Source organism: Penicillium hordei, assembly GCF_028827395.1.
Source record: "Penicillium hordei strain IBT 12815 chromosome Unknown utg000005l_segment0_segment0, whole genome shotgun sequence".
NCBI lineage: Eukaryota > Fungi > Ascomycota > Eurotiomycetes > Eurotiales > Aspergillaceae > Penicillium > Penicillium hordei.
Genome location: NW_026623146.1, coordinates 795,225 through 816,472, shown reverse-complemented (window position 1 = coordinate 816,472; position 21,248 = coordinate 795,225). Strand labels below are relative to the sequence as shown.

Sequence of the window (21,248 nt, the reverse complement as noted above, 5' to 3'; positions counted from 1 at the left end):
GTCCTTCGGAGAAAGTATACTCCGACAATTACTCTCACTTGTACTCTCACTTGTACTCTCACTTAGTGACTTTAAGCTCAGTGTCGAATACCAAGTCCGAATACATGGTAGAAACCGGGTATTATACCATAGAAAATCATGTGACATTGGGTACCAGGCATACCATACAAAAGTGCATATTACAGTTAGTCATCAATGTCCGCACAGATTGTTGAAATAGCGGGTTTTGTCATTTTAGAGTTGTCAACATTGGTCATCTATATCATACATTGTTCGTACACCAGCTTTCTGTCACTCAGCTAAAACGACGGAAATAGCTAAATATTCGAAACCGAGTCAAGGTGGTGTCTAGATGCATTTATGCATTGAAAACCACCTAGTCATCATACATGTAGAAGTTCCACGAGATCGAAGTATGACTATCTATACAAACAACTAGTTAGTTAGGGAAGTATACAAGACAAATTTCAATTTGAAACGCCAGTTTACTTCATCTCTTAAAACAAATACACTGCTCTATATCAAATACCACTTCTCTGATCAAAGATGATCATAGGTTATAGTTACATAGAAAAGTCTGTCACATAAAGTATGCTTTTTCGCGCTTCGTGTACACATTCGTATCACACGCAAAAAGACATTTAAAAAGACCAAAAGGATATTGACAAGGAGGCATGGGCAACCAACTGCCAGAATAAATGTATATCGTACAAATTAGCCCGCCAAGAACCCCTCAGCTCAGTTGCATCATCGTACATAGTACCCATTATTATCTAGTTCCATTATCATCCAGGTGGAGACGATCCACATCGTGTGGCTTCTGATTCAACAGATACAAGCTACATTCCAAAGTACGGCTCACCCTAGTAATCTCGGCCCGACATATCAATAGATGGTCCCCGATGATTGATTGGATCTGCCCCGCGGTGGGATAAACATGAGCGATTGACCATGCTCCAAGTGTCCTTGCCAGCACAGCTCTCACAGCAAATAACATATTATATAGGAAGTACTCCAGAATCCTAAATTCTCTGTTATTTTTCCTCGGAATTTCCTGATCTCCTCCTAATCTCCTCTCTCAGTTGCCATCCGCATCTCAACCCGCCATGGCTGCCCTAGGTAAATCCAACCACCGCGCCTGGTGGAAAGAAAGCTCTGTCTACCAAATCTGGCCTGCATCCTTCAAGGATTCAAATGACGATGGTATCGGTGACATCCCCGGTATCATCTCCGAGTTGGATTACATCAAGAACCTCGCCGTGGATATCGTTTGGCTGTGTCCATCGTACAAATCCCCACAGGTAGACATGGGCTATGATATTTCCGACTACTACAGCATCGCCGATGAGTATGGCACAGTTGAAGATGTCGAGAAGTTGATTGCCGGCTGCCACCAGCGGGGTATGAAACTCCTCATGGATCTGGTCGTCAACCACACCAGCGACCAACATGAATGGTTCAAGCAGTCACGCAGCTCCAAGGATAACGAATACCGGAACTGGTATGTCTGGAAGCCGGCCACGTATGATGAACAAGGCAATCGCCAGCCTCCGAACAACTGGGTTTCTCATTTCCAGGGTACGTACTTGTATACTCCCAGGAGTTGATGGAATCCCCTAATTTAGGCTGTGCTCCAGGAAGCGTGTGGGAATGGGACGAGCAGACCCAAGAATACTACTTACACCTCTACGCGGTCGAGCAACCCGACCTCAACTGGGAACACCCACCCGTCCGTAAGGCCGTGCACGATATCATGCGATTCTGGCTCGACAAGGGCTGCGATGGGTTCCGCATGGACGTGATCAACTTCATTAGCAAGGAACAGAGCTTCCCTGATGGACCCATCAAAGACCCGCGGACTCCCTGGCAATGGGGCGACAAGTGGTATGCCAACGGTCCGCGCTTGCATGAGTACCTCGCGGATCTTGGCAAGATTCTCAAGGAGTACGATGCCTTCAGCGTTGGCGAGATGCCGTTCGTCACTGATGAGAAAGAGGTACTCCGTGCGGTACAATTTGATCGCAATGAGATCAATATGATCTTCAATTTCGAACATGTTGACATTGACCATGGCAAATATAATAAGTTTGAACCTGGGAGCTGGAAACTCACTGATTTGAAGGACTTCTTTGAGCGCTGGCAGACTTTCATGTATGCCAATGATGGGTGGAATGCCCTCTACTGGGAGAACCATGATCAGCCGCGTTCTATTGATCGTTATACAAACGCTAGTGAGGAGTATCGACTGGTCGCGTCTAAGATGTTGGCTACTGCACTGGCATTGCAGGCTGGTACTCCGTTTATTTACCAAGGACAAGAGCTAGGGACCAGGAATGTGCCCAAGTCATGGGGTATTGAAGAATACAAAGACATTGATTGTCTGAACCACTGGAAAAGGTAATTCCTCTCTTCTAGTATGGGACTTGTGAATGTTTGCTAACTATAGATATTCTACAGAATCCCAAAGGATGACGCCGCTGCCCAAGCAATTGCTCTCCAAGAATATCAGAAAAAGTCACGCGACAACGGACGCACTCCGGTCCAGTGGTCAGCTGCTGAGAATGCCGGTTTCACCGGTCCTGGTGTCAAGCCCTGGATGTCTGTGAACACCGATTATGTGCGGGTCAATGCTGAAGCCGAAGTCAAGGATCCCAACTCAACATACCATTACTGGGCAAATCTCCTGAAATTGCGCAAGCAATACCTTGATGTCTTCGTGTATGGCGATTTCACACTTCTGGACAAACCAAACCAGGAGGTCTTTGCGTACACTCGCCAGTATGGCGACCAAAAGGCCTTGGTTGTGTGTCATTGGACAGAGAAGACTCTAGAGTGGGATGCGGCCAGCAACGGTATCACTACCGTCAAGCAGATCTTGCTTGATACTTATGAAGGTGTTGAAGAGGCTTCCCAGCGGTTCTCTGGTGGAAAATGGACACTTCGGCCGTATGAGGCTGTTGTGTTGCTCCTGTGATGTGTGATATATATATGAGATCTGAGATTGACCACAAGTCACTTCCTTCGTACATTGTACCTAGACTGTTTTCTACAATGAAGAGACGTGAAGACAACTACAAGCAATATAACTTGAGTTACAGAACCAATTCGAACCCAAAGTATCCAAAACCGTTAACTCCATGACCGCTCTCCACAGATCGGGGCGCGCTCTTATCCGATCCCCGCAGCAGCAGATAAGCATCGAGGGGGACCTACAATCACGAACTCGAACAACATTCAACATTCAAAAGAACCCAATCCGCTCGAATAATTGATCATCTCAAATCCATATTAAAATCAAAATCAAAATGAGTTCCTCAGAACCGACCCCGCTCCCCGCCCATCTTGACCCAAAAACCTACCCACGCACCCACCACGACACAACACAGAACATCCACATAACCCTAACCTACGAAACCCTGGACGCAAACACCTCTTTATCCCAAACTTCCTCACCCGCAGCAGGTGCCAACATCCTCTTCCTCGGCACAACGCGCGATACTTTCGAAGGCCGCTCCGTCTCCCAGCTCAGCTACACGGCCTACCCGCCCTTGGCGCTGAAGACGCTAGCGGGGATCGCCGAGGCCGCTGCCAAGACACATAAGCTTGAGGGCGTGAGCATTGCGCATAGACTCGGGACTGTGCCGATTGGAGAGGCTTCTATTGCTATTGCTGTTAGTGCGGGACATCGGGGGGCTGCGTGGAGGGCTGGTGAGGAGGTGCTTGAGGCTTGCAAGGAGAAGGCGGAGATTTGGAAGAGGGAGGAGTTTGTTGATGGGGGAATGGAGTGGAGGGTTAATGCGGATCGGGATGCTGAGGGGAGGATTTTGGGGTCTGAGGGGGTTTAGGTTGGGGGTGTATGAATGGTGAACTTGGTTGGTGGTTTTCTTGCAAGTACATTGTGGATAATGCTGATGGTTTCTTTTATAGGTGTCACCCGGCCATAATTGTTTTACAGGGTCTTTATATTTGTTTGTTTCGACGAAGTTTGGCCGGACACCCCGAGTATACGAGCATGAGAACAAAAAGCAGGAGCATTTGGAACACGGTTCTGGCGTGAGTAGGGTATTCAGTTTGTCGAATGACTATATTGTACAATTTCCTTACATACACCTAGCGCAAGACTCTTACTCCGTCTTGAGTGGCCTTCCCTCCCTCTTCCAGTCATTGATGTGCTCCAGGATCACCTTGGAGGCAGACTCGGGGGTATCCTGGCGACCAATACACTCAACGAAGTCATTATCGGGGTCTATGATAAACTGTTAGCATACTGAAAGTAGATATCTAGGTTGTAGCGTCTTATCAACTCACCCATCAGGTAGAAGTAGATACTGTGATCCACGAGGTAGTCCTCGCCGGGCTTGACATCCTTAGGAGTACTGAAGTACACACGGTACTGCTTGCAGACGTTCTTGACCTGCTCGTATGTGCCAGTCAAGCCGACAATGCCGGTGTGGAACTCCTTCAGGTACTCGCGTAGCACCTCGGGCGTATCACGGACGGGATCGCAAGTAATGAAAACGGGCATGAAGAGCTTCTCATCTCCGGTAGCGGCCTTGACCTTCTCGATGATCTCGGCCATCTTATCCAGCTCATCGGGGCAGATATCGGGGCAGTGAGTGAAGCCGAAGTAAACCTGAAGAAATAAAGCGAGATTGTGTCAGCGAATACCGTTTCAGCATATCAAATCCATTAATCCTCTTCTGCCCTATTGTCCAGAGTGACTCACGAAGCTGTATTTGCCCTTCAGGTCCTCCGCCGTAAACTCATTCCCATCAAGATCTTTCAAGACGAACGGACCGCCAACCTTCGGCTTGCCGACACCCTTGCTCATTTCTGTCATGCGCTTGCGCTCAAGACGGGCCTTCTCAACACGGAAGTAGAGCATCATACCGGCACCGGTCAGGACGAAGAGCAGTGCGGCCTTCCACGAGAATGGGCCGGTGGAGTTGCGCTGGCGCATCTGGCCCATTGTCTTGGGGCCTGATCGGAAGGCGGAGGTTGAGAAATTGCTCTGTGTGGAGATCATGGTGCGCGTGGTTTGGTGGCATCGTGGGCGCTGTGCTTGGGTGTAGGGTCGGCATTGTGATGCGGTGTTGTTTCGGAGGAGAGGGAGGATGCGTTGTGTTGGTGCGGATTCAATGGCGATATTGCGGGCGGCTCGGGTTAAGAGCCCGCTTGCCAATCTCATGGGAGAAGGCATTTTGATCGTTGCGAAGCTGTGGTTGGGCAGATCTTGAAGGGAAGGTTGATTATCAATTGGCAACTCCGGGCGGAATTCGAGAATCTCCAGATCGACACCTCAATTAAGTTTAGGGTGTCTGCCTCAGGCGCCAATTTGTATACATGAGGACATCGGCATACCGGAGGATTTATTAATCCTTTATGTTTTGTAATTTATGCTATGTAACTAACTAATCGAGGCTTTATAACTATAACTAAATTGGAAGCAGAGCCGATACAGAAATACAGAGAGTTGAACACCATTGATTGGACCCCTTATTTTTTACGATACGGCATCGACCGACGTTATACAATATACAACACGCACTTTGCATCCTGTACATATTGCTCACCTATTCTGGATGCATTACATGGGTACTTTGTTTCTTAGGAGAAGACTGCACTGCACTCTACACTTGGTCACCAAGGTTCTTCAATGGAATCGAAGACATCCACCCACACACTAATCACCAAAGATATAAGTTGTACATGCATACAACGCCAAGTTATTCTGTCAAATCAAAAAGACCCACTATAAAGCAATGGAACTGCCAAAAAAAAAAAAAAAAAAAAAAAGACAAAAAGACAAAAAAAGATAACGACGGCTGCAATCCGAATGCGCTCGCGAACGGAATTGATAAAGGAAGCTTGATCTCAAGAAAAATGTCAAGAAAGTTCTAATCAATCGTCTTTGGCCACTCAACCGAACCGCCGTTTGTTATATGAGGAGATCGGCCAGGTATAGCATAAAATACCAAGGACTCGGGGTACAGAAGGGGTATCTGGGTTAGAGCACATCCGACACTCCCATTCTCAGGTGTATTGTCTCCAAGAGATATGCCGAGGTCTGGTGCAGGCTGTAGTAGTAGTTCTGGGGTGCAACTTGATAGTCAATTTGTAAATGATCAAAAGACGGAACAAAATCTTGGAGCTGGTTCCTACTGAAGTTTCTCTCAAAATAGTAACAACCTATATTTAGGAAGGTTGTTTTTTACAAGTTGTGCGTTTCCCGTGCTCTACGACTGATCATTTCAAGAGACATACAAGGATATCTAATAAGTCACTTGAAAAGAGATCAGAAAAAGGAATTGTAGTAGTATTTTCATAATGGTAACGTTTCAAACATGACATCAAATCAACTGGGTTCACTGAAACAAGCCGAAGGCTAGTAGGAAACACCCTACAAAGAAATAGACTCTATAGAAAGAAAAAGATAATTAACAACCATTAACAAGCTATTCAACCATTCATCTATACCACATCAAATAGATATCCCATCAAGCCAGTGTGACCCTGTACAACAGGCTCTCAAATGGCATCGGGGAAAGTGTGAGGGTTCTTAAGAGTCTCGGGGGTAGTGCGGGTATTGGGCCCGATGAGGTGATCAAAGGCGGGTGAGTGCTCGACACGAGGGCTCAGATCCTTCAGGTCCCACAAGTAACCGAGAGTCTTCAGTACGGAGGTAGCACTGTACGCGGAAGACTCGCCAGTGACGGGGTCAGTCCCGTAGCCCTCAACGTGACCCTTGGGGGCGTAAGGAGACAGCAACCAAGTAGGAATACGACCACCGAGACGGTCGAAGCTAAAAGTATACGAGCTGCCATCATGCGCGGTCTCGGTGTAGGTCTTGTTATCGGTGCGGACGGCAAGAGGGGGAGCGACGTGGTCGAAGAATCCACCGGTCTCGTCGAAGGTGACGAGGAAGAGGGTCTTCTCCCATTGAGGGCCAGTTCGGACGGCATCGTAGATCTGCTTCAGGAAGACTTCACCGAAGGAGACATTGCCAGAGGGGTGCATGGAGTTGGTGTTCAGGCCACAGCAGGAGGGGTTAATGTAGGACAGCTGGGGGAGGAGGCCCAGGTAGGCGTCCTGGTAGAAGTTCTCGAGCGGGACGACGTTGCTCTTGGCATTTTTGGCGGTCCAGTCGAAGAACATGGAATCGGGAAGGAAGGCGCCGTTGGTGCCGTCGTAGTTGAGCCACGAGATTCCCTTCTCGGAGGCAGCCTCGAAGATGCTGGTGGTCGGGATGGCGGAGGTATCGAAGTCTTCGTCATTCTTTCCGTGACCATCGGTGACACCAGCGACCGCGCAGAGACGGTTGGGGTTGGTGGGCTGTTTGGTGGTCAGTTTGATATCTTTGACTGGTTTGCAACACGGATGGTACTTACACCAGGGACACAGGAGTGCCAGTTGTTGAAGGTAGTGAACTCATCAACTATGTCAACGATAGTGGGGATTTGACTCTCAGAGTAGTATCCCATGACCTCGTCAGTTGCGCGCTCAGCAGAGATCTTGGGGTGCTGAAGAATTTGGCGGTTGACAAAGCCCGACAGGTTGGGAGTCAAAGTACCATTGGCAATGGCTTCATTGCTAGGGTTATATTGACCATAGAGTTCGAAGTTGGTGCCAGTGAGCGTGTGGTCGGGGTCATTGAGGACCGAGTCGTAGTTCTTAGACTGGGTGGACCACTTCTTGCTCTTAGGGTTGGTGATATCCTCCAGGTTGTAGAAAGGACCATTGTTGACAACGTTGTCCAAACCCTTCTTCTTCACACCACCCAGGATGTTGTCGAATCCACGGTTTTCCAAGAGAACCCAGACAACATTCTCGATCTTGCCCTTCAGGTTGGCAATAGACTCCTTCGAGCCAGACTTGTAGCCAAAGGGCGTGTTTCCATTGCCCCTCTCCACGGCCGCACCCAGGGCGCTGCTGGACAAACCGAGCAAGGAAATGAGAGCAGTGGTCTTCATTGTGCCTGCAGGTGATGTGGTAGAGAGAATTGGACTGAAGTGAATACGAAAATCATTTCCTCGGTCGTTGGACGACTTTTATATCTCTCCTACATGCATGATATGTGCATTAGTAGAGATAATGGCATTGGGAGAATTTACAGGCGGAAATCAGGCTCCATAGCAAATGAAAAGCGGCCGTTCCTGCCACATGTTCAGCCTGTGAGCTTTCAACGGCCGATCAACGACCTATCGATGGTAAGCGAGCACGTCTTGGGAAAGCCGTGTGGGTGTGAGTGGAGTTGGAATAGTTCGGATGTTACCGGACGATGTTTAGAGCACCAGTTGTAAATTCCCTTGTAGAGATTGGATGCAAAGCCCTCTGGAAGATTCCTGGGAAGGCATGCCCAGGTGGAAGTATAGGTGGGGTCTCATCGAATCCACTTTGGAGCTTCCATGGTTAGCCCCACAGGTACACCAATCAAATCATCCGCCAACGGGCTTTAATATGTGCCAAGTCACCAATCACGCTCCGTTCCTTTCGCATGCCGAGGGGTGTGAAGACCATGTGGCTCCCATATCCCATGTTCACGCTATCCTTTGAAGTAATCTTGGAGGACTCTGAGTCGGCTACATTCCGCATCTCAAACAGGAAATTGACGGGAAAACGCGACATATGACAATGCACGTGGTTAAATAAGAGTAGAATAACGAGTGTCCAAATTAGAAGGTGATAGTAGTGGTCTGCGTAAAATTTTGAAACAAGCCTAATCCCTACCTGCATGTGGGCAAAACCCCCGAGTAGCGAAGTACTCGTCCAACCCCGCCTTAGTAGAGGGGCCTTCGAAAATGCCCGCAATATACTGATCAGGTCGCAGCAAGTAGACGGCATTCTTGACTAGGCCGACTTTGCCGTATTGATCGTGCCAGTCGAATGTAAAAACCTTCGCATTCATCTCCCGGGCCCACTTTTCAAGTTCCGGCACAGACTCCCCGTAGATATGGAGCTGCCAACAAACTTCTCGCAAGGTAGAAAAATTGTCCACCTCGTTGATTTCAACCCATGGAAGACGGTCGTCAGGCTGCACGGTCCCTTCGCCAATACGAGAAAGACTACTGTCCCTGTAATTGCAAATGAGTTGAGAAGCGCCCCGGAAGATTTTGGTCCGAGCAAAATCGAATCTCAAAAGCAGTGGCACAAGGTACGGAATCAGCTAGTTCCGAAGAATGTGTGGGAATAATCCTTTCAATGTAAACATCGTAAAACCCATGTCAGTTGACTGGACTATCGTCATGGCGAATGCACGGCGTTCAGACTCATGAATCTAACAGTTGGTATTTTGCTTCTTTGGTCATGTTCGGTTTGAGGACCGTTGCTAGCTTCCACGCCAAGTTGACCGAGTCCATGATGCCGGTGTTCATGCCCTGCCCGCCAACCGGGCTGTGGATGTGAGCCGCATCCCCAACAAGGAACGCGCGATTGCTGCGGAATTTGTCGGCCACACGGTGGTGACAGCGGTAGGTGGAGAACCAGTTGACATTTGGGATGTCGATATCAAATCACTTGCGTGATTTGGGGTCTAACATCATCGAATGTGATCTAATGCTCAGGCTCTGGCAATTCACGATTACCATTGTCGTCGTTAGCTAAGATCGTAATACTCACCAATCGCGCATGGCCTGCTTCGTTGTACGGCACTACCTGGGTGAAAGTGTCGTTCGTGAACACCATGTGCCCTTTGCGGTTGAAGTGCTCGTCACCTTTGCCTTCGACGTCGGCGATGTAGATGTATGTTTCGCCCTCGAATTTGGCACCAATCCCACGGCGAACAGCCGAATGTGCTCCATCGCACCCAACTATGTATGACGCCTCATGTGTGGTTGAGCTCTCGTCAATTTCGCGGAACAAGGTAGCAGTGATGCTTGACCCGTGGCCCACAAAGCCTTGCAACTTTGACCCTCGTGCGACATGGATGCTGACGTCATTAAGTCGCTTTTCGATCATTCTTTCGAGGTCGTCTTGCGGTGTACTTAGCATGAACGGGTACGGAGTCAACTCGAGCCCAAAGTCTCGCAGCGGAATGTGTGCTTTGTGCTCCTCCCCAACCCAAAGATTTGACGCTGGCAGCTTGTACCCGAGTGCCAGCAAGTCTTCGGTCAACCCAAGCTGTCTATACAGCTCCACTATGCGTGCACGAACAAATATAGCTCGTGAACTTTTGGCCGGACCGTCTGCCTGGTCAAAATGTGGACATTGACACCTTGATGGTGAAGCCACAGAGCAAGGACAAGGCCAGTTGGGCCTGCGCCGACAATAACATCCGTTTTGGGTTTCATCCTTGGAACGATCTTCAGATTCAGGGTATATGTGTTGAACTAATGTATCAAGGGAAGAATATCGTGATCAAAAGACGATGGTAGGAAGTGGTCATATCCAAAATCAGCACCGAACGGAACTAACTTTAAATAAATCATTGACTATGCAGGTACCATCGCTCAGTATAGAAGCGTACTCCGAAATAATGTTAATCACTATGGTATCATCGCTCAGTATAGAAACTCGCCACAAAAAAACCTTGGAATACTGATCATCACTGCTCGGCCGTTTAGTTGCCGATCCCGAGGATTGTAAACGGCATCGGAGCATCGCGGGCCGATCAGCGCGAGGCTCTCCAAAAATGCTGAGGTATAGTGGATTTCGAACATGATAGTTGCTATCAGACCCCTTGATTTGCTACAAAGGGTGGGCGAGCGGATTTTGAGCAACAGCATCGAAAATCATGCTCAGGTCACGACAAGTATGTTGCATCATCTGTAAAAGATCCTTGAAAGGTACTCAGAAGATTGTCCCATTCATTCCAATCCTGCGGGCTATCACCAAGCAGGAAACCGAAGTTTTCGGCCTCCAGTCCGAATTGTGAACTAGAACGGTCGTGCCCGTGTTGATTTTGTATCCCAGCACCATGCTCACCAGATAGGAAGTTTTCATCTTCCTGTTGCGTGCTAGAAATTCCTCCCGCACTCGCTAACAAAGATGCAACGATAGTCGGACAAGGCGTTGGTGTGCGGTGATTGAGGTTACACTCTTCAATGTAAGTCCGCCAGGCCTTGACAATTAAATTTTGAATGGCCATGTGAAGAGGCGTCGGACCATTCTTGCTCATTGTCTTGATATGCTCGGAATACACATTTCCAATCAATTGCCAGACTTTGCTCTTCTCTTTGGAATCAGTCCGGTGCCTCATTTCCGAGAGCATGAATATTATGGCGTCCCACGGCATGTGATTCACCATGTGCCACGAGTATTTCCGTACAACTGGATTGCTTTGGGCGTAGTCAGCATACTCTGTCATCTTGAGAGAATTCTCGAAGATGACGTTTTTCTCTGCTTGGGAGAGGCGAGTATTAGGATCCTGGTATTGACGAGGATGGTGTGCCATCAGCCGGGTGTAGTATATAGCGGAACGCGCCATCATTGTCGTTGCCATATGCAGCGGGATGGATTTATCGCAGTGCCGGAGGAACCTATCTTCCAGGTGTGCTTCAAGTTCATCAATAGTCTTGTCCTTGTCCTTCAAGGACATCGATGACGATGATAAGAAGGCCCATGGCCCAGTATTAGAACTCTCAACCTGTTTTGACACACGAAGGAGCCATTTTCCAAATGCACTCCGAGCCAGAACAAACATCATTTCTGTCGGTCCTGGCTTCTCGTAGGCTGGCTCTGTCATGCAAGGATCAAGGTCGCTATCATTTGCGTTCATTGGCGGTTGAACATCAATTGTGGCTGGGAGTGGTGTTGATGCTACACCACAGAACTGTGCAGATGTGGCATCTATGATCATAAGCTGGAACCAGATGCGACGGCGCATCTCAGTTTCAAATACTGAAAGTCCGTGTGCGGACCCGTCACGGTGAATACCAATTCGTTGCGCAATTCTTACTGCAATACCACATAATGTCCAGATAGTATGTGGGTCAGAGAACGAACGCATACAGAGCTATCGAAAAATAGTTAAAGGGGGGTAGATCTCATCGAAGGCAGGCGAACGCACTAGGTAGAGCATAAACGCTTGAAGGACCACTGAGCTTGATGTACGGAGAAGCGACGCATTCTTGAAAGCGAGTTGGACTCCTCGTCTGCACCTTGATAGTAGGGCTTTCTTGCTTTCTCCAAATGACCTTTCGACATCTTCTGCTTGCAAGGAAACCAATGCTATGCAATATATTGCAAACATCAATGCTTCGATTTCTCGGCTTACTTTTCCCAGATCACTCATGGCGTCTAGAATTTGTTGTTGCACAGTTGGAGCATGTATAATTTTGGTCAGCGGGTTCACATTCTTGAGAAATGCCTGCCATAACTTGAAGATATTCAGGGGGCTCGGGTGGAGCTCCGTAAGATTGTCTCTTGTTGCGAATGTCGAGAGTATCACATACTCGTCGCTCACATCCTGAGCAAAGTTATCGATACCATCATCCGATCCATCGCCCAATACGTCTGCAGCATTTGGGAGCTAGCAAAGAGGGTCAGGATTGATAGCATACAGAAGTCAGAAAATACTAACCTCATTGCTGACACTCGTCCAAAGATTACTAATGTACAAGTCAGAATTCTGGCATTAGGCGAAATGCAGCGCAAACAACTCACTTGTCGAGATAGATGGAATTTCCATCTTTCATGATCATCCTCCCAGATCCGCTTTTCCCTGCTTCCGTCCATCGATCTCTCTCAGCAGGGTGATGATGCCGAATAGCGGGGGGATTTTCGTCGAACCCAGCGCTGCGTCTAGCATATTTTCCGCGTTCTTGAGATACACTTCCATTTGTCTCTCGATCCCTTTTGCGACGAGGCGGCGGTGGGGCACGGTAGATGCACTCCACATTCGCCTTTGCACAATTTGAACAGGGGGCAGAGGGGTCTTGTCTATCGCATCTAACCTTCCGGTTGTGACAGACCACGCATGCAAACGATGCGGGTTGTTTTGATGGCGAGTTCGCTGCCCGCCCGCCATTCAAGGAGCCATTTAGACTAGCCATCGTTGCAGCACACTCTTTGGAAAACCACACAGATAGGCATAAGTGAACTGGTATATGTAATTGAGAAATTTGACATTTGGTGGCATTGAGGAGAGCAAAGGATATGAGGATCGGAAATGTCGGGGGCCGTTGGAATTTGATGCCTTAAATATAAGGCACCAAGTCCGACATCACTCGAATCTCGGTTGTTTCACATTATGTGTTTCGACTGACTTGTCTATTCTCCACTGCGATTGCTTGATTTCAGGTTGCTATGCTTCAAATATCACATTTTCGTCCAAAGTATCCCGACTGTGTTTTTACGATACACTATTTTGTCCCATCGATGTGCCTCTGCAGTCTAGGCAGACATATTTCTATGATCCGGTTGTCATCCGTACCGGTCGTTTCATAGACAAGATTTCAAAATTACATGCCAAAGGATATCTCGAATAATTTGTCAAATGTATGGGTCATAATGCATTTTCTCAATCGAGTCAGAACAGTCCTTCGGAAAGGTAAACGGGACTCGATGGTGGCTGGGCCAAAGGCTTCATCGTGGAAGCGACTCCCATCTCATGTCTTTGTTAAAATTCTAGCCTCTTGTGATCTGGAGGATATTGGTTCTTTGTCTCTTTCCTGTCGAGCACTCCATGACCGGGTTTTCAAGCTGGAATATGCCATAGCATGGGCATATATTCAACTCCGAAAGCAGATGTATCACCAAAGGCATTGTATTGACGGAGACCTGTCGCCGGGTGATGACATTGCCTTCATCTCCGAGCTATTTCCTCCCCCACCTCCTGAGTATAGCACAGACATGCCTCATGACAACGCGGAATATTCTCTGGGATATCTCGGCGATTTAAAACGATGCTGGAATACTTGCATTCGACTCTCCCATCACTTAGCTGCTCATGTTGTTGAACACCATTTGGAGACTGATACAATTGCTCGGCCTTTGTGGTCATCTTCCAAGACAGAGAAAGAAGTTGTCTACAGCAAAGCTGTGGCTTCGCTCCAAGCCAAGCTTTTGTATCCGATGTATGGCCCCATTACGTTGATTCTTTTTTTTTAAAAAAAAAACATACTAACTTGAATATAGAGCCTACGCGGTATTCTTCTTGGAATCATCTGTATCTTCTGACTCTGACTCTGACCACTCAGGTCATCACCGCGAAAATATGGCTCGTTCTATTAAACGACAACAATCAATTCTCCAAAATACACCTTTTGACGATACATTTATATTTCTGTCGACCCACCACTGCATGCAGCTTCTATTTTCGACTGTCCAGCGCTTGATGGGGCCGGAAATTCCCCATTCCACCGCCGAAAGCTGGTTTAGTCTCCTTCTCACCACTTCAACCATGGAGAGAATCCTCAGCTTCTTTGTCTCCATTGCGAAGGATAACCAAATAAAACAAAAGGGCGAGCATGATTCTACGTGGTCTCATAGAAAAGAGTTTCTGTGGGCGATGCGACAGGATTTGGATGAGTACATGGCGTCTTTCAGTGATCATGGCGAAGAAACACTCCTCGAGCCAAAGCTTAACCTTGTATGGTTCCAAGCGGCCCGAAATGAGATGGACGAACGAGGGGCTATTCCGCATACCGTTGAGGATTCAGAAGTGCACGTTCTCCACGGGTCCGTTGTGAAATTGGAATGTGAATATTGTTATGATTGTTATGATGAATGAATAGCAAGTCTATGGTAGTAAGGTAAATCCGACTGGAACACAACCTAAGAACATGCGCAAACTAACCATCATTCTAAGATTGGAAATATGCGTTTTCGAGGCATGACCAAGCCAAAGGTGTAAGCCCCTAACATATATCGATCACATCCATCAAACGCAGCCAATCCTCGCTTGACGTCGACGGTAGGCTAGCACATCTTCTCTTGTTCCTCATATAAAGGAAAGCCCCGAGCCTGGAGGCGGAAACCGCACGTTTTTGTACAATGTCCAGGGCCCTTAGAACGGAAGGAGCTCCGTGGCTTCGAACAACATCCGCACTCTCGACCATAGCAGCCGCCTCTTCGTGCGCAGTCTTCAATTAACTAGGGAGTAAGGTACCATTGTGGGAATTTCCAAAGGGAAAGATATCCCCGCTAGGAAGGACCGACGGGACAATTTATATCATTGGCGCACAGCATCCGCTCCACGTTCCAGTAACTCTGCGCGAGATCTCGCAGCCCTGCATGCCACTCATCTAATTGGTTACTGTCGTTTCTTTGGATTATCAAGTAGCTTGTCAGCCTTTTCGCATTGGTCGATCAAGTGGCCTTCGCGTTAGACAATCTCGCGTAGGCGTATGTCAAGATCAATCATATTCTGGACCCATAGGACATAGTCTGGACATCTTTTATCCTGCGTGATATGTTCTCCTATAATCCGAAGTATTTGGGCGTATCTCCACCATCTAATTGCTCTTCCGGATGATCGTAGGGGCTTCGCTTCGAATTTGTTCTCGAGACGGATAAAAAGCGACTCGAAGGATACATAGGCAACCAATACTGGCCCCATGGCAAAGCTTGCAACGAGGACTAAAGTAAACAGGACCCTAGGAGGTCGAATGAGCATAAACAAAAATGTCAATCAAGACGAGTGCTTCCAGATTATGCTGAGGTAAGATGATAGCCTCTCTAAGACATTAGCAGATGTTTTGGTGTGGTCTAGCGGTAGAGGTAGAGCTGTATTACTTCCAACACATATCATCATTCATCATCGACCTGTTCATCGACTGCGCTATGATGTAGGCCAAACTCTGCTCAAGTAATTTAGCTTGACTCTGCCGTAACATACACTATTCCAAAGCAACCTAGGGTGCTCCTGCTATTAAATTACCTGTAGGAAAAGCATCACAGTGATGCTCACCATACCGTCAAATAATGCTGCCGTGGTTCTAAGGATTCTAAGAACGCCAGCACCATCTACCTATCATCGTCTTACTCCGATGAGAAGGACAACATAGAACACCTTAACTATTTCTCGGCACTTCTCTTTCGCAGAAATCGTATCGTATGGGGCTTTGCACGATAATATGTACACACTATTTTCATGATTGGTTTTGAGGCTTTTTGGCCTATTGCTCCTATCAACTGGCTGCTTCTTCAGCTACCTTTCCAATACTTCAAATCTTAAGCATCTCAGGATCCCGCTGTATCTCCAAACTCACGTCTGACAACCCAAGCTAATAATACTAGATTCTAGATAGTAACAGTGTATATGGATGCCTCTTTGACTTCAGATATAATGGGAGTGGTATATAAAACGGAGGTATCAAATATTTACCCGCCGCCTGTGATCACGATAGATGAAGGGTCGAGATACTACACTTGCTTCATGTCCACTTTTTAACTTCCAGTATTGTTTTCTGATATACAACGATAAAAGTATAAAGGCCACAAAAGCAGGCGAATCCCTCGGCACAAATTAGAATGTAGAGACCAAAACAACCAACGGACTAAAAACGAGATGTAGAGCCCTCTTGACGAATTACGTTTGCGGTATGAACCTTCAACACAACTAGTACATGGAATATGACTCAACAAGCCTATTATATACAAATAGAAAAAGGCCCTCGTATAGTTATATGAAGCTCCGCACTAAACCGCTTTCGGTCGGTTCCCGGCAGTTCGGGCACCGACAACCTAAGACTTCAACCAGGCTCCTCCAAGGCTACTTTGACTTTTCCCTTGAAGTACATGATGAATCTGCTTTGATTCCGAAATTCCGTTCGAAATTCCGAAGCCAACATGTCTGCGGTAAGTTTTCCTGATAACAGAAATGCAAAAGGCATACGCTGTTTCTGAAATATGTAGCTCAACTAATGTTACCAGTGCGATTTATGTCATACTCGAAAGGTATATATAACCTTTCATTCGTTTCTCGCATTCGATCGTTTGATACCCTGAAGCTCATCTGAGTCGTTGTAGGTGAAATGCGATCGCCAGGATCCTTGCATGAACTGCACCGACGCAGGCACAGAATGTCTTCGCAGCCGCCAGGCACGAGTTCATAGACCTCGGGTCTCTCGGTACGTGCAGTTCACATTGCACGTCTTCAGAATCAACAGCTGACATTTCCAAGATTGGAAACATTGACCCAAAGATTAGCGAAATTAGAAGAAGCAACCAATAAAGATGCAACCAATAAAGATGCAACCAATAAAGAGGCAACATACTTTCCAACAAGGCATCACGGCCCTAGCAGCACCTCTTCGTCGCCTTCGGCTAACCGGGCAAGTATTACGGAAGTGCCTAATGATAAGCAGAAGCGATATCGAGCATATGACCTCCATGATACAGCTCCCCTGCAGCCACCACTAAGCAAGCACCGTAAGTCTCAGACTGTGGCGCAACAAAATCTTCACCAGACACATTCTCCTAGCTCAACACATCATGCTTGTGAGGCTAGAGAATACATTGAGCATGAACTCAAATGCAACCCGGCTCTATCAAAAGATAGACGAACTGCACTTGAATCGGCGCGCAAGTTTGTCAGTCAGCTGTCCAATCCGACGTTAAATTTCGAGGAGACTGCGGCTATACATGATATGGATGTTCAAGAAAACTTAGAACCCCCTACTCTCACACCAGAATTGCTCTTCATGATGCTACCTGGTAAGTTACCAACAATCGGGCAGATGTGAGCCATGCTGATTGTATACCTAGGACCCGATAAGAGAACAAACTCACAGGGAACAATCAACTGGCCTGATCACATCTCCAACAAAGTTCTAGAGCAAATGGGGCTCGCAATTATCGAGGGCACAGAGTGTGAGCAAGTGCTCCAGCATTATCGGATCAATGTCTGGGTAAAGGCCATAAGTTTTATATCAAAAATGGCACCTCTGCTCACGAGCGAACCTTTGGAGGATCATTTTCGGTCACTCAAAAAGAGATATGAAGCCGCTGCCGTCGAAAATTTGAATCAAATTCCGCTGGCAGCTGAACCTAGCCTTCTTTTAATTCAATCCATTCTGTCTGCGGTGTGTTCCTTTTGTCTTTTTCGCGTGCCTCCATACATATCAACTTATTTCTGACCCGCAGTAGGCCCGTTTGATGCGGTATTTAGGAAACATGACACGCAGCTGGATGTTGACATCACAAGCCTCAACGATGATCGTTTCTTTAAACTACCACAACATCACAGATCCCAGTCCTCGAAATGAGATAGAGAAAAACATTCATAGCTGTGTGTACACATGCTATTGCTTTGACAAAACCCTCAGCCTGCTGCTCCTCCGACCACCGTCTCTACCGGATTTGAAAGTTAGACCAACCCAGTTAATTCACCTTGACCCTGATCTGCCAACGTCTGCCATGATAAAAGGCGTAGTCGAGTTTGCAGAGTTAAAAAGTGATCTACTCAACGTCTTGCTTGATACAAAGAAGACAATAAGAGACACGGAAAAGGCCAATATACTGTCTGATCTTGTGGCGCGAGCACACATAATCCACTCCAGTTTGCAAATGGTAAGAGAGATCGAGCATCCGCCAGCAAACAACCGCTAATCCAATTTTCAGTTTCGTCGTCGCCAAGAAGAGCAATCCCCAGATCTATGGCACCAAATTCTGCGCGAATGGCCATCAATGGACTTCAACTACTACTCTGTTCTCACAACAATCATCCAAGCCCGCTCTTCGGTACTCAAGTCCCGCTTGGTTTGCGAGAACTGTCTATACACAGCCCGGAAAGCTCTCACCACTCTCCGAGCTTTACAGGAAACATTCTCAAGCCACACCAATTCCATTGACTCATATCCACACTTTCTTACCTGGTATGATATGGCCATCCCAAAGCCATCCTTTACTACCTTGCACAGTGAAAACTAATGACCCTTCAATAGGACAATGCTGCTATTCCCGTTAGCACCATTTTTTGTCCTGTTTTGCAATGTGATCGCAACATCAAACGAGAGAGACTTCAACATGATCAAAAACATCACTGACAACCTACGCCAATTCGCAGAGGCAAATGTCTCAATTGGTAAACTGTACAAGCTATTCTCCAAATTCCTAGACTTATGTGCACCTTTGGTGGAAGGAAATCCTAAATCTTCCCGTTCAGAACAGCCAGCAGTTGCATTCTCTGATGCGAACACGGTTGGAAACACCGAGGGCCAGACAGCATCCTACACAGATATACTTGACCGTTCTGCCGATACCGATCAGGCTTTGGTCAGTCTTGGGGGTACAGATTCCACTGGAGGTCCTACTGCACCATTGTCTGTGGAGGGATGGGATGACAGTTTTGTGTGGGATCTGTTCGATACTCAGCCCTCGTTAGAGTGGGCAGATTCAGAACTATGGAATGTAATGTCGCAGCTGGATTCATGAAATTAGAATAGCAATATTAGCTTTGAGATGTTTCTAAAGTGGTTCATGGTTATCCCATGATCTCGGTTCATTGGATTTGAATAGTACATGTGTATTTACGCAGGTGACTCTTGACACAGTCCCAATCAACAGAGCAAAAAGCACTGGGGGAAAAATGAAAAGATAAAGAGCGTGATGGTTTAGACATTCCAGAGTCTAGCCAAAATAAAAAAATGGAAATGCTCAGCGAGTGCGGATATGCAGAAGGGCCATGATCTGTCGAAAGCACACCGGCCAGGTATTATAATACAGTATGAATAAACATTGAAAAAAGGGACGGATTTCATGACTTATCACGAAATCAAGACCCAGAGAAGGAAGAAGATCTATAACGGTCATTAGTTGGATGTGCAGGCAGGTAATTCAACCCGAGTGAACATACCATCAGAATACCAAACATTTTGGCAATCAGCCAGCGATTCCCGGATACGCGCGTCCAATATTTCATTAGTTCTCTCTGCGCTCCCTCGACATTGTCGACGACATCTTCGGTATTGGCGTCTATGCGCTGGATCATTTCTGACTGCTCGCTGACCATCTGCGCCAGCTGACCAAAGATACCACCTAATTCGCTAATGGTTCGCTCAATGGCTTCGATGGCTTCGCCTCGAGCTTGAACATATGTGTTACTCGATTCTCCTTCTTCCATCACCATCAACTGTTGGTCTGATTGGAATGATGGACGCCCTAACGGCGAGGGGTTTGAGGGCTCGAGGGTCAAAAGGTCGGAGGAGTTGCCTTGATATCCGGGCTGAGGTGTCCGTCTTCCCGAGGTGTTATACAAAGGCGAGTCTGAGCGCTGTGCATCGAGGGCGCTGTGTGATTTGGAAGATACCGAGGAAACGAAGTTCTCGGTTCGAGTTCGGGATGCTTGAATATTCTTCGTGCGGACTTCGAGCACCTCTTTGAAACTAGCACCTACATCGGCCAGCTTTCCCTGCAGCATGACAACAACCTGAAATGGGTAATCAGCGACTTTGTCCGCGCGCGACCGTTCATGTCTCACTCACATTGTCATTATGTTCTCCTTCCTGATCTGTCTTTGAACGATTCGATTTGGGGTGTTGCGCATGGGTGAGAGCCTGCAGCGAGGCGATGTTCTGGTTCAGGGCGGCAAGGTCTTGTTTAATCACATATGTCAATTCGGAGATTTCGACAGGTCGGTCGTCGAAGAGTGTTTTCCGCTTCGCCACTATTTCCTAGTTAGATTGCTGGCATTTTGAGCAATATGACCCGACTCACATTCAGCCAATCGTTGCAATTTTGCCATTGTTCCAGTAATCCCCCTTCCGATATCTCGCGCCCGCCGCGCGAACTCCGATCTTGCCGCCTTCTCCTGCGAGGCACCCTGGGGCGACGCATCGGCCTGTCGCCTTTGCGCATCAGTCAACAGGGCCTGGCGCTGTGAACCAACTTTTGATGTTCCCAGACGCTTCTGGGCGTGGCCCAAGATAGCGCTGAACTCGCTGGTCCGGTCTTGTATCGACGGGCCGGTCATTTTGCGACGTGGAAGGAGGATGTGAAGCGAGGATGGGAGACAAGTAGCTATAGTCTTTCAAGTAGGACCAGTATTGAGAAGCAAATGTAAATTAAGGTCGATAAAGGCCGAATTCGGTCTTGAAACTGAAGTGTGATTCTATCTGCAATCGATAAGGGGGGGCGAGGTTGAAGAAGTGTCCGGTTGCAGAGAGCTCCGAGGGTACGGGGTACAACGTGACTTGATTAAATTCAGAAACAAAACAAAGAGACTGGATATACTCCGTATACAGTTCAAGTAGATGAAAGGTCAACGAAGTACAAAGTCAAGGTCGACGTATCTAAATTTACCCCGTTGGTCCACGTAAATGGGCAACGTGCCCTTACATAAGCCCCGCACCGCCACCTAAATTTAGTCG

At 47.4% G+C, this 21,248-nt stretch overlaps 9 protein-coding genes across 9 annotated transcripts; 4 read left to right on the top strand and 5 right to left on the bottom strand.

The window, feature by feature from the left end:
* Positions 1–1,106: 1,106 nt before the first annotated feature.
* Positions 1,107–2,974, top strand: N7537_009268 (glycoside hydrolase family 13 protein; the record flags this gene model as incomplete). The annotated part of the gene is made up of 3 exons (XM_056900322.1): positions 1,107–1,578; positions 1,638–2,397; positions 2,458–2,974. 3 exons carry the CDS (start codon positions 1,107–1,109, stop codon positions 2,972–2,974), a joined length of 1,749 nt encoding a protein of 582 aa, XP_056748990.1.
* A 331-nt stretch (positions 2,975–3,305) lies between these two features.
* Positions 3,306–3,845, top strand: N7537_009267 (molybdopterin synthase catalytic subunit; the record flags this gene model as incomplete). Its single annotated transcript, XM_056900321.1, has 1 exon — positions 3,306–3,845. The coding sequence occupies one exon, from the start codon at positions 3,306–3,308 to the stop codon at positions 3,843–3,845; it is 540 nt and encodes a 179-aa protein (XP_056748989.1).
* A 183-nt stretch (positions 3,846–4,028) lies between these two features.
* Positions 4,029–5,200, bottom strand: N7537_009266 (SCO family protein; the record flags this gene model as incomplete). The annotated part of the gene is made up of 3 exons (XM_056900320.1): positions 4,029–4,246; positions 4,309–4,633; positions 4,727–5,200. The coding sequence occupies 3 exons, from the start codon at positions 5,198–5,200 to the stop codon at positions 4,125–4,127; spliced, it is 921 nt and encodes a 306-aa protein (XP_056748988.1). The 3' UTR covers positions 4,029–4,124.
* Positions 5,201–6,528: 1,328 nt separating this feature from the next.
* Positions 6,529–7,970, bottom strand: N7537_009265 (putative phosphatidylglycerol specific phospholipase C; the record flags this gene model as incomplete). The annotated part of the gene is made up of 2 exons (XM_056900319.1): positions 6,529–7,332; positions 7,389–7,970. The coding sequence occupies 2 exons, from the start codon at positions 7,968–7,970 to the stop codon at positions 6,529–6,531; spliced, it is 1,386 nt and encodes a 461-aa protein (XP_056748987.1).
* A 746-nt stretch (positions 7,971–8,716) lies between these two features.
* On the bottom strand, positions 8,717–10,286 carry N7537_009264 (putative FAD binding monooxygenase; the record flags this gene model as incomplete). The annotated part of the gene is made up of 5 exons (XM_056900318.1): positions 8,717–9,071; positions 9,280–9,432; positions 9,514–9,563; positions 9,616–10,116; positions 10,167–10,286. The coding sequence occupies 5 exons, from the start codon at positions 10,284–10,286 to the stop codon at positions 8,717–8,719; spliced, it is 1,179 nt and encodes a 392-aa protein (XP_056748986.1).
* A 452-nt stretch (positions 10,287–10,738) lies between these two features.
* N7537_009263 (Zn(II)2Cys6 transcription factor) lies at positions 10,739–12,989 on the bottom strand (the record flags this gene model as incomplete). Its single annotated transcript, XM_056900317.1, has 4 exons — positions 10,739–11,950; positions 12,005–12,466; positions 12,518–12,545; positions 12,601–12,989. 4 exons carry the CDS (start codon positions 12,987–12,989, stop codon positions 10,739–10,741), a joined length of 2,091 nt encoding a protein of 696 aa, XP_056748985.1.
* Positions 12,990–13,401: 412 nt separating this feature from the next.
* Positions 13,402–14,668, top strand: N7537_009262 (F-box protein; the record flags this gene model as incomplete). The annotated part of the gene is made up of 2 exons (XM_056900316.1): positions 13,402–14,012; positions 14,074–14,668. 2 exons carry the CDS (start codon positions 13,402–13,404, stop codon positions 14,666–14,668), a joined length of 1,206 nt encoding a protein of 401 aa, XP_056748984.1.
* A 2,060-nt stretch (positions 14,669–16,728) lies between these two features.
* N7537_009261 (fungal specific transcription factor domain-containing protein) lies at positions 16,729–19,314 on the top strand (the record flags this gene model as incomplete). The annotated part of the gene is made up of 7 exons (XM_056900315.1): positions 16,729–16,737; positions 16,955–17,009; positions 17,089–17,595; positions 17,647–17,963; positions 18,028–18,450; positions 18,502–18,755; positions 18,825–19,314. 7 exons carry the CDS (start codon positions 16,729–16,731, stop codon positions 19,312–19,314), a joined length of 2,055 nt encoding a protein of 684 aa, XP_056748983.1.
* Positions 19,315–19,646: 332 nt separating this feature from the next.
* On the bottom strand, positions 19,647–21,013 carry N7537_009260 (t-SNARE syntaxin; the record flags this gene model as incomplete). The annotated part of the gene is made up of 4 exons (XM_056900314.1): positions 20,596–21,013; positions 20,364–20,545; positions 19,736–20,308; positions 19,647–19,679 (listed from the first exon to the last, which is right to left on the bottom strand). The coding sequence occupies exons 1-4, from the start codon at positions 20,849–20,851 to the stop codon at positions 19,647–19,649; spliced, it is 1,044 nt and encodes a 347-aa protein (XP_056748982.1). The 5' UTR covers positions 20,852–21,013.
* Between the last annotated feature and the right edge of the window lie 235 nt (positions 21,014–21,248).